This window comes from Ammodytes marinus, assembly GCF_949987685.1.
Source record: "Ammodytes marinus genome assembly, chromosome: 9".
Taxonomy (NCBI): Eukaryota; Metazoa; Chordata; class Actinopteri; order Uranoscopiformes; family Ammodytidae; genus Ammodytes; species Ammodytes marinus.
Genome location: NC_137213.1, coordinates 17,863,534 through 17,876,253, shown reverse-complemented (window position 1 = coordinate 17,876,253; position 12,720 = coordinate 17,863,534). Strand labels below are relative to the sequence as shown.

The 12,720-nt window shown below is 38.2% G+C and overlaps 1 protein-coding gene across 2 annotated transcripts; it reads left to right on the top strand.

Annotated features, from left to right (window-relative positions):
* Positions 1–1,626: 1,626 nt before the first annotated feature.
* Positions 1,627–12,549, top strand: znf644a (zinc finger protein 644a). Of its 2 annotated transcripts, none has more exons than XM_080033748.1 (6): positions 1,627–1,667; positions 4,637–7,157; positions 7,703–8,296; positions 9,394–9,519; positions 10,365–10,467; positions 11,742–12,549. In XM_080033748.1, the coding sequence occupies exons 2-6, from the start codon at positions 4,640–4,642 to the stop codon at positions 11,926–11,928; spliced, it is 3,528 nt and encodes a 1,175-aa protein (XP_079889874.1). In that variant the 5' UTR covers positions 1,627–1,667; positions 4,637–4,639; the 3' UTR covers positions 11,929–12,549. The 2 variants fall into 2 exon arrangements, with proteins under 2 accessions (XP_079889874.1, XP_079889873.1); XM_080033747.1 differs by having other exon boundaries at positions 1,631–1,728.
* Positions 12,550–12,720: the final 171 nt, after the last annotated feature.

Genomic DNA, 12,720 nt, shown 5'->3' with positions numbered 1-12,720 from the left:
GTATTTGAGGTTGAATGAGAGGAAAAAAGCAATTGTTGCTGTAAGCTTAGATTCTATCTTGAAGATTTCTTCTGTGGCATTTGAGATTTTTTCATTCTTCTCTTGTGAAAAATCCTCTAATATTAATGTAAGCCAGTAATACATTATTAAGTAGTGTATAGATTCAAACTAATTTAGGGATTAAATTTAAAAAATCACCAAATTACATTTTTGTCCAAAAAAGAATTAAATAGTAGTAGTCCTGTTGATAACTTCAGCATTTGGTGTACTTATACAGATATGGGAGCGTGTCTATGTTCCCACAGCCCACATTTCTAAGTAACCTAATACAAAATAAAGCTTAGAGAATAGTATGTCTGACTCACTCCTATTCTAACATCTCCCTGTACCCTAACCACCCAGCTATGATTTCCTGAACCTAATCGCCAATTTCAGGAACATAGGGCTGTGGGAACATAAAATAACCCCACAGATATGACGGGTCTGAATGCTCTCTAAATAGCCAACATAATTAACAAAGCTATAGAAAAGTGTGGGTAATGCAGTCAAGTTTTATTATATTATTTACCTATAGTAGGAGATAACCATTGACTGTATAGAAAAGAGATAACTTGTCTTTGTTAGCTTTAGCTGAAGCAGGGTTAGCTAGCAACATTCAACATGTTGAAATAAAGGGTAGCAGTTAAATTGAGCGGCATTGCGTTTTTTCATTTTCTTATCCGCCGGGTTTTTCTCATTCTATACTCACCTGTATTATGAATACATTTGCTTCATAAATATAAAAAATATAAAAACTGTGTTCGTTCAGGACGGAGCATAAACCTTGACCCCACGAGCTATATTCGACATCTCCTCAGTCTTTCCATGTGTGCACGAGACCGAATCACCCATCAGTAACTTTATTTATTGTCACATAATTTCAATCTCAACTGACAGCACTGTATCTTAATATATATATATATGTATATTATTATTATTAGAAATATATCCTGTAGAATTATGTTCTAATTATAATCTAATATAGCCAGTTATACACCAGACTGTGGAATTCAATTGTTGAGTTTTGGTTGAAACCATAGAATGAGTAGGAATGAGTGAACCGGATAATCACCGGCAACCAACGCAACAAAGACCTGTAAGAACCCAACCGTGGGGGGATAGTGGTAATATTTCTCCAGTGTTTGCAGACTGTACTGTTACTGTCTGCGCGTCAATGACAACTTATTAAGACAGTCACACCAGATACGCGCTTTAAAAACGAAACAACAAAAGAAACAGTACCTGAAGTTTCTATATATTTTTTCATTATTAGTAGGGCGATTAACCGCCATCAACCTAAAAAAAATCTGCTACCCAAAGGAGCTGGTCATTAACTCAGGTTTTTTATGCCGCCTATCTGGAATGAACCATTACAAATCTTTCGGGGGGAACGTGGCGCTTACTCGTCACAGTCTGCAGCGAAATTATACGAGACTACAACTTATGTTACCGTTTAACAGTGTTTGTTTTATCGTATAATTACGCAATTAAACGTAATCATTGGAGAATTTATTTGTTTTGTGTCTGTACGGCCATGTATGTGTACTGTCACCCTTACAAAAGAAATGAAATGTCCCACACCAGACCACCACGGAAAATGGCGACTGTGAAATAGATGGAAGACGAAAGTAAGAAATTATTCAATGCATCGTTTATATTGTGTGCTGGCTCCATCCGCACCGCTCGAAGGTAACGTTCGTTTGTTTTTCGCTATTTTACTGATGTGTGTATAGTGAGTAGCGAGGAACGATTGTCATGATCTATAGTTTAGCCTTAGGAATTGGTTTTGGTATGGAACAGCCTTAATGGACTGGTCTGCAGCTCCTGCAAGTAGCATCCAACAACACAGCGTGCTATTAAACGCCTAAGAAATGCAACGATACCCTCGCGGAACATAGTATATCCAATACAGTGTGCAGTGTGTTGAGGCACCTTTTGAAAACCTATCCCAGCTATTGCTGGTTACCATATAACTGAACTACTATCCTGAAAGTTTTAAGTCTATTCTAAATCCTCAACCGCGCATCAACATTATAGATCATAAGCCATTTAAGGTCCATGTCTTTGCAGTTTTGGTGCTGCTGTGTTGATGTCACAGACACATTCCTAGGCTACAGCAGCAATCACTTGGTATGACACTTTTATTGCCCTTCAAGACGAAGACCATTCACTCCAGGGACCTTGTAGCATTATATAAAGCCACAATGAACCATCTAAGAAAAGTGTCAAGTATGATATTCAGCTGTAATTCACATGTGAATGAATGCTGATTGCATGGAGAGGCTAATGCCAGTGACATTGTAACAGCTTACTTTTCTCATCATACAAGCATATTCAAATTCAAAAGTAGCCTACTAACTATTGCAAATTCATTACACATAGGTAACTACTTCACTTGTAAAAGTCTGTAGGCCTAGAGTTTATTCTATGTCACTGTTATGTATTTGACATTTGTTTGACATTCTTAAAGCCGCAATTAATTATCATCTTTCAAGGTGGGATTACTATCCCAACAATCACTGGATTTTATTAAGGGATATAAATGACTTGTTTATTCTGCCATCTTATTTCTCAATTAATCGATAAATCGCCTTGTCAATTAACGGTTACATATTTGAATCCATAGCAGCGGTCTCTTGTGGCTGCAATTCTCATCAAACCCTATGGACGAACAATAGGACGGAAGGAACATTTTGCAGTTCTTCTATCGGGATCTATCTCTATGCAGACATGCAAAGGCTACATACACACACACAGCTAACGCTAATGTGCAAAGTTAACAAGGGCTGGATCTTGCGATTATTTACATTATTTACTTGAGTATTTTATTGATTACCCCATCTATTAATCAGGTAATCAGATAAGACGCCTGCTGCTCATCTGGCTGTTTAATAGACAGCCAGATGTTTGTATACAACAGCTATGTTTAAGTGGGTATGTAGAAAATCTTTGGAAATCTGGGATTCTTATGATTCCGCTGATGTAAACCATTTTAAGATACAATCACAACACCATGTACAATAATCGCATCTGCCAGACCAATCACAAGCAAACAAACAGCAACAACGCTGAGGCAGCTCACCTATTCAACAATTAGTAACAATTAACATCTATAAAATAAAATAAAAACTCTGGTAACATTGGCAAAGGTTAACACAATCCAGTCCAATAACACATTATTTCCAAAAACGTATTACATTATTTACTCTCCACGGACTGCTACTGCATCATTCGAAATCAGCCACCAGATGTGTCTGATTTTTCACATATTTTCATTCATAACTCATCTTAGCATGTAAATGTCTACGGTATTTTTAAATTGTCTGTTAACTGTAGATTAACACAACACCTCTTTTGAGCCGAGTTTCCATGTCCTTGTTTGCACAGAGCATCACAGTTCAGTTTTGGCTTTGTTTCCACTGCCGACAAAACCCTTTTCATGGTAGGCCTATGCCATAAGGCGTCAGCCGCGATCAGAGTACAGTCTATGCGATAGAGACATTAATCGGCGGTCTCAAAATAAAAGACTCTTGACTCATGCCGAGGTGACTACACGCGGCGGTTATCTCTTGCATGGAAAGGATTCTGTCAACCACACATGGACTGCAGTGTGTAGGTCCACCCTTATGGAACCCTTTCGGACCACTTGTTACCCCAAAGAAAGGGTGACGGATTGCTTTTTTGGCACCATTTCTGACTGTGGAAACGCAAATAATTGCGCACCAAGCCGCACCGCTCAGTGGAAACAATGCTTTAGTGCTATGTCAATCAAAGGGTTAAATGTTGAAATGAAAAATTAATCAATACTTACACTGTAGGTATCCATAGTGGGACCAGTGGATCATCTACCGCAGTGAATCATCATAAATAGAATTTTATCAGAAGTTTGTCTTAAAATCTTAAGTTTCTTCCAGAAGATAGTGCTTACTTTACCCTTCTACCTTCTTGGTTTTGTTCTTTTAGGAGAATTAATGAAAATAGAAAAGGCCAAACCCAATATTTCCACAAGATTCTAAGATACCTTGTGAGAATAGTTGACATTTTGGCCTGAGGGTGGCGATAGAGGCGCTTATGGTCCTGAAGTTTATCCTTAAGGCCTTGTTCAGACAGACTTGAGCCCCGCAATCTCAAAAACGTAGCCCTCTCATTCACTTAAATTAAGCCAGTTCGTCGATGTAGGGGGCTGCAGCAAAATGGTAGCACACATTCCTAGTGGATTACTTTGTAATGTGAACAGTGTTACACACTGTTACTGTTGTGTTAGCCTCGCAAACGTTATGATTGAAGACAAAAAAAGTTGCCAACTTTATAAATATTTAGAGCACTAAAATTCTGTCGGTTCTGAAACTGAACTACCCGGATTGGATTTCATTGTCTGATAATTACTTTTACAACACAACAAGCTAAGGCAGCCTGAGTCAAAATCGCAAAAGCAACAACCCTACCTAGATATCAGTTATTGTGCAGAAGCATACTATCCCTAAAATGTATATAAGTTGAACTTTACTCTTTCGGATGCTTCGGTTTTAACTGTGGGTTTTTTGGTTAATCATTTGTGGAAGGGAATATCTAAGAAGGCTTTACTTTTCTTTTTCAGGTCATGGCAGCCGAAACGTCATGTCTGACAGCTGTTGATGAAGATGACAAAGATGCAGATCCTGAGATCAATGCCCTCACACTCCTGCAAGAACCAGTGAGAATGGCGCAAGAATCGGCCTCTTGCACTGATTCTTTTTGCAAGCCTTCTCTGAAACAAAACAGTGTCCTAGATGTTCTGTCCAACACAGATATGTTGTCTCCAGTTGGACTAGGAAATGGACCTTCTTCGCACCAGGCTACACAAGCCCATGAACACAACAACATCTCCACAGAGAAAGAGGAGGCAAAGAGCATCACCCCTCTAAAAACTGTGCAGGAAATTGACACGGCAGGGATTTGGGGTTTTGACGAAGATTCACCTGATAACTCATTGGATCATTTTAGTGGTGCTAGTGACCTTCAGTGGGACCCTCATAAAGAGTTTATGCAGTTTCTCTGGGAGAACCATAGTGATTCCCCTGGCGAGGAGCCTAAAGAGGAAGTCCCTCCTGCCAACAACCAGAGGAGAAGGAAACGGAAAATGGACATGGTCGTCATGGTGGATCCCTCAGAAGACCTTTATCCTGATCTGAGCCACAAGTCATCTGAGGAACTGTCTGATGATGAAGGCCATGTAGACTCCATTGCTGTCAGAAAGTCAAGGAAGTTCTCAACGTCACAGTCGTCACCAACAGGGAAAGTTTCAAAGTATCCCAATGGAACTGTGAAGGCCATCAAGGAAATTATTTACAATGCACCTGCAAGAAATTCACATGAGAACAGTATAAGTCATGGGCTTTCACCCTTGAAAGGGAGGCTCACAATAAATTCTCATTCAGTGGGGAAGCCATCATGTTTCCCTTGCTCGAAATGTAAGCTCAATTTCAAGAAAGAGCATCATCTGCATCGTCATATGAAGTCTCATGTTGACCATCCAAATATTTCGCAAAAGCCTTTTATATGCCGAGAATGTGGACAGTCTTTCAGACAAAGTGGTTCACTTATTGAGCACATGTCTATCCACCGAGAGAAGAGAGAGAGACTCACTGAAGAGATCAAAGTCATGAATGATCAGAAGAAAGAGGACAAAAACGCGAAGCTTTTCTGCCCTCAGTGCCCGTTTGGAACAAACGACCCAAACACGTTTGTTCGACATGCAAAAACACATGAGAAGGACAAGAGAAAGTTTAGATGTGACAAATGTAGCTTCAGGACTCTAAATGAGAATGACCTTAGGAGACATACCGTTATGGAGCACACTGTTATTGCAGTTAGAAAGAAGATCCCAATTGCAGTTAGAAAGCAGATCCTGAGTGATGAGTCTGGAATCTTTTCCTGTAACATTTGTTCTTATAAAGCTTTCAGCAAAAATGTTTTTAAGAATCATATTCTGCGGCGACATCAACAAACGTTTGAGGAATACGAAGCTGCACATTGTAGTGACAAAAATGCACAACCAATTAATGAGCTGCACATGCCTACTTGTAAAACTCCTGAAGAAGATACAGAGTTTACATCTAAAATCCTGATAAAAAATCAGATTTGTTCTAAAAGAGCTTGCTCACCAAGTGAGTCCAATGACATTTCAGACTTGTTCAAAAATAGCAAGATTAAGAGAGGTCTCAAGTCCCAACTAACAGAATCGAAGCTTGACAAGTCAATCAATGTTCTCCTGTCCCGACAAAGACATGTAAAGAAAATTGCAGAGCAGAAGAAGGAAAGCAATAATTGTAGCACATCTGTTCAGGATTCCAAATCTGACAAGGATTGCTATGATGAGTTGCCGGGAACATTGACTATCAAGGTTGAAGATCCAGCTTCATCTCCAAATGGCCATAGTAAGCCATCTAGTGCAGAGAAAATAGATCTTAACAGCAGAAGTGTACCCAAGTTCAACGAGGATCAGTCAACAGTCAAAAAGTCTCCGTCAAAAAGGAAGATGTCCACTCCATACCGCAACACTTCTGACCAAGACTTATGCTTCATATTACCCAAACCAAGTCCCAAGAAAATGAACCAAGAGGAAGAAGTGTCAGACTATGAAGAAACAGACATATTTCAGTTTGAGGATTCAGACACTGAGACCGATATTTTTGACAATGGTATGAAGAAAGAAAGACAAAACATAATTTATACCTATAGCAGAAGAATGTCCATGAGAGGTGCTCTGCAGGCATCCAAAAGGCTTTTTGAGAAAATAAAGACTGAAGAACAGGAAGAGGAAGAGGACAACCCTGAAATCAAAGAAGAATGCGTAGAGACAGAAGTATTTCAAGAAACCTTCGACTCCCACCAAATACCATTGAGGGATTCCTTCACAGAGGCTGGGTCAGATTTGGAATCAGACCGCAAAAATTGTCCATACTGTCCAGCAGTCTTTGAGTCAGGTGTTGGATTGTCCAATCATGTCCGAGGGCATCTTCATAGGGTTGGACTGAGCTACAACGCACGCCATGTTGTGCCTCCTGACCAGGTGGCTTCTCACGACAGGAGGCCACGAATTCGACGGAAAATTTCAGCCTTCCGGAGATTCAAAAAGGGTACTTGTGTACTTATTGCATGCTGTGCTATTTTTAGGAACACTATGCTTTAGTACAACTTGGTTTATAATTTTGAGGCTCTGGGCATTAGTTATTAATGAACATAGAATTTACGGAGTCATTGCTGTGATCTTAGAAAGCAGCCTCATCTTTAACAATGGGTCAATTAGGGCAGCAAGTCAAGAAGTCAGACAATCATCCTTTTTTTCAAAGGAAGAAACAGATTTAGATTTATTTAAATGGAAATATAAGAGCTAACAGAAAAATAATTATTGTCTTTCAGTTTAAACGCTAGCCATTCTGGAAACATTTAGCTTGTTTACAACATAAATGACTAGATTTTGCCCCATGGGACCCCCTTGTAGCCATCTTGCCTTGTCTGAGAAATCAACAAATATTTTGGATTAAGTCAGTCAGTATTTTCATACCTGAAAGAACGAAGGGACAGACATACAACAATACAAACAATGTTTCAAAGATTTTTTTTTTATCAAAATCTGTACTTGTACTGTATAATGTTAATGTTTTTATTTTTATTTTTTCAGTGTTACAGATGGAGTCAGACTCTGAAACTGTGAAGAGCATTCATTCTTGCCCGTTATGTGGGGACTCATTTGATAACAGGACAGGGCAGTCCAACCACATACGAGGCCATCTAAAAAAGCTTGGTAAAAGCTTTGCTTCAAAGAACAAATCGCCATTATTTTTACTCCGGGAGTTGATGCGCGATAAGAAGGAGTTCCAGCGGGCTGTTCAAATTCTAGGAAAGAGAAGAAACCATTTCCAATACGGTGCTTCACCGAAGCTGTCCAGTGTTGATTGTTTCGCGCCACCACCCATTGGAATCCCTAAAAGTAATTCTATTTCAAGCATTTGCACTGATGCCAGACCACTGATCTCCACGTTTTCTTTAGTAGAAATGGAATCTGAAAAGGGGCAACTAGAGACTAAGCTGGATGTTAAAAATTCACTCTCGAGCACAACTGCCTTGATAGGAATTTTGAAGAAAAGGAAGTGTCAGGAAGACGCTAGACTAAAGGGTTCCTCTCAGATGTCAAGAAACATGTCAGCAACTTGTTCAAACAGTGACCAGTGTTCAGGATCAAGAGCTGCATCTTCACTGCCAAAGTCAATTTGCGGTAGGTAACCTCTTGATTGTAATAACCATATAGATTGGACTAGAAATGGAAGTCTCCCAAAGTTTTCTGACTCATTTGGTACAGCGAAGAATCTATGATGAATTTCTCCTTAATAACTCGGAAGCTGAAACAAATTGAATATGACTTCACATGACCTTCAGCACATTGGAAAGCAGTATGGACAAGAAACCAAGCATTATGTAGAGCCTGAAAGATACAGCTAGTTTAATCTCCAAGTTAAATACTTCAGAGGTTAAACAATTTGCCAACCATAATTTGTCCAATATTTATATATTTTCAACAAAGGCCTATATGCATTTGGCACAACAAACATGTGGGACACAGGATATATTATAATTTTTGCTAATTGTATTAGGTTAATTCAACTTATCTGCGAAAGCCAATATTGGCTCAACATCATCAGGCTGGATCTTTTCACGTTTGAGCTTTTACAGACCAGTGTCAGATTGACAGATTAAAATACATTTTAAATACTTCTTCAAAGGAAAAATAAAGATAAGCAAGTATGTGACTTTGTACATATAAAAAGCCAGCCAATCAGATTTTATGCGTTGTAGAAGTGAAGTATTGTCAGCATAAAGGTGTAGAATGACATTGCCAAATGATTTCAGAATTGTGTCAAACGAAGCAGCTTGTTCCACATAATACTGCAGAGGATTACCAGAAATTATATGGATAGAATATGTTTAAATACATTTCTTAATCTAGCTCTCTGATACTTTTATATTGAAGTCTTGTTGCAGAGATGTGTCGGCACAAGAAATAAACTGAGGCTGTAGTATTGAAATTGAGAGTGTCGCTATTCTACTTTATGTAGAATTTTTTTGATTAACTGATCCTGTTCAAACCTGTAGAGCAGTAAGAGCACGTCTTCATTTCTTCAGACCTACATTTATACTGCAATTAAATATATTGCAAATGTAATATAAAAACCATACTCAGAATAATATAAATTTATGCTAATATAAAAAATCAAATAAAATTTATTTGATTGTAATAAATCCTGTATTTTACTCATTTGTTTATTTAATCCCACAAACCCTAATGCATCACCTTTTTATTTCTTTGTTTTACAGAGAAAGGTGAATTCAACAGGAAGGTGTGCGTCCATTGCAATGCAACTTTCCATAGTGGAGTTAGCTTGTCTAATCACCTCCGGGCATATGCAAAACGGAAAAGGAATGCAGTAGTTGACGGAAACAGTAAGTGCTATCAGTAACCTTTTAGTTACAAACACAACGCTCAGTTCTCTTCGCAGCAGGCCGGGTTCGAATCCGACCCCCGGTCGTTCCCTGCATGTCATTCCCCTTGTTGCCCCATTTCATCTTTGTCTCTCCGCACTATCAATAAAGCATTGAAAATGCCCAATAACCCTTTTTGCTCGATTTCTGACCAAAAACGATTGATGGCGAATGTAAATTCTGCCTACCTCACTGTTATGTATACTATAATTATATATCAGCAGATATTTCAAACTGATATCTAAAATCCTCAGCGGATAAAGCCAAACCCATTTGTGTGGCTAGAGACCACACAAGGTTATGATGTCCAAATCATAGTTATAACTAGTGTACCAGTGGTTATTTGTGTCGTCCCCAAGGTAAGGATCTAGAAGGGCGGAAGCCAGAGAGATATTGCAAAGACTTTAATTCTGGAGTTTGATGGGTGCATCTGTGGGAGTAATGACCTCTTCATAAAAGAAAGCCCTAAGGGCCTACTTTACCTTAAGGCACAGATCATACCACTTTTACCTTGGGCATTGCATCTTAGCCACTTCACTTGATTGGTCAGTGCAGATGGTACCCAGAGACAGAACAAAGGAAGGGTTAAAGATGTCCAGTCATCTAACCTGATTGTTTTAAAGGATGTTGTGTAAAAAATGTACAATTGATAGAATATTAATAGAAAACATCCAACCTTCCCGGTAGTCTTCCATAGACTTTATTTTTTATAACTTTTTTAAAATGTTGAATAAGTGTGGCTGTGCTGTATACTCAAATGTATTGTGGTCATTTGGTAAATAAATAAAGTAAATTCTGTCTTTCAGCATCTGACTGTAAAACAATAAGGCACCGCTCAAGGCCAGGCTCAAAGAAGAAGACACTGCCCTTACCACAAACCCCAGAGGAAATGTACAGGCTGACCTGCAGGTATTGCTTTCATGTATTTTATAACATACACATTATACTATCTTTAAATATTCGATAATATTGCATCTGTAGTCCAACAGACTGCAAAAGTGATTGTTGCCTAGTTGCCCTGGGCAACCAGATTTGGACCAAGTGGACAATGATGACCAAAGTTTTCCACATGAACTCTGCAAAAATGTTTCATCTGCATTTCTTCAATTCTCAAAAATAAAACTTAGTATTGTTAGATCAGCTGTTTTTGATCAGAATATTGACAAACACACACTCTATTTAGTCAAAAACACTGCAGTTCTTAAATTAACGTTGCATGTCTTGTTAGATAAGCAGCAGTTGTCTGAATAGAAGCATAATGAAGAAAGTTTAAGGAAACTGTTTAAACTTAACTTGAGAAAGAATGAAATTGAGAATAAGGTTTCTCCTGTTTCAACATCAGAATCGGAACAATTTGAATTGCATCAAATTTGTTCTAACATTTTAATAGGTTATCAATGGTGCACAAAGTTGGTTCAAAATAAGTTAAACTTCTTTATTTTTTTCTCCAACAATACTGAGCCTAGGGCCATGTTAGGGCTCTGTGAGGCTGTACTTAGCACAATGGTTATTTAGGGTCAGTATGCCAACGTCAGCATGCTTACGTGCTCACAATGACTTTGCTAACATGCTGATATTCATATATTGCAGCTCTGGAAAAAATTAAGAGACCAGTCTGGATTTTTCTTAAATCTTTATCTTTACATAACTTAATGGAAATGCTCTTAATGGCAATATTCTTATTGTGAATTTGGTATAAATGTTGTCAGTAGTTTATAGTATAAAACCAAAATGTTCATTCTACTCAAACATATGCCTATAAATAGTCAAACAAAAGACACTGACATTTTTTAGTGGTCTCTTAATTCTTTCCAAAGCTGTATATTAAGACTGTTATCAACATCATATGAGTATTAAATTATAAACCATAGTATTGGACAAATACATATGTTGATCTTGTGACTGCTCCAGATTCAAATGAAGGGATTACCAAAGTGTTCTGTTTATGGTCAGAAGCAAATTTCATGGCAATCCATTCATAAGTTAACAAGACATTTTAATCAAAGCTACAAACGTCAAGGTTGCGCTAAAAGTAAAGTCAGGGGGTCATCAAAGAGGGTTCATTCTCTTGAATAATTTGTTTGCATCCAATAACATCCCTCTGGTTCAAAATGGTGGTGCAACCGAACTAGCCAACAACCACTGTGTCGTGTTCATCTTCAGTCTCTTTCTTCTCTTTGCAGGTTCTGTGACCTCGTCTTCCAGGGTCCCTTGTCGGTCCAAGAGGACTGGATTAAACATTTACAGAGACACATCATGAACACTAGTGTCCCTCACACTGGGCTAGGGATGGTAGAGGTTACTCCGCTGTCTTCAACCCTCAAGACTGACCAAGACAACTCTCCGACAGCCACACATGCTGCCTCATGAAGCCAATGAGGACCTTTTTAAGATTTCACTAGACCGTATGTGTATGTACATTTGGTGTTATTTCACTTTGTTTTTTAAGTCGATGAAATACTGGCCAAACGTACAATATTGCCCAATGATGGAGATGTTGTATGTACTAGGACGGATGAAAAAAATCATTATTTTGGATATTGTTACCTTTTTCTGTTTTTACATTGTCCATTGTATGGAATCAATTACAAATGGACAGACAGTTTTTCTTGTTTTATGCAGTAATGTAGTGTGGAATCCATTTCTAATGAAGACAACTTTTACCTCAGATTTCTCATGGTTTGAGTCTGTTTTTGACAAAGTTTGGGAGCAACTCTCTTCTGTTTCAATATTCACATTTACAAGATACAGTCTTATTTCTTTTATATCTGCAATTTGTTCAAATCCAAGCCCACAGCCTGTTTTTATGCTATGGAGATCATGAAATTTCAAACAAACGTGACAGCACCTGGAAGCCCGTGATAAACAAGCCCTAAGAATCTCAAGTGGAAAAGTGAGCGACTATCCAAGAACAAAAATGAAAAATGTCTGCAAACTTGTTATGCATAGAAAGTGTTTTATAGTATTTCAGTAACTGCATTGTTTCTAATACAAATACAACATTAAAACTGACGGTGGTTCAGAGAAAAAAAGACCAGGCACAGCCAGCGCTGACAATGCCCTTCATACATGTCACCTATATTTAATGTTTAAATATGATGTTTTGGAATAATTTAATTTTTAATGTACTATATCACACAGATACAATGCTTAAAACATTTG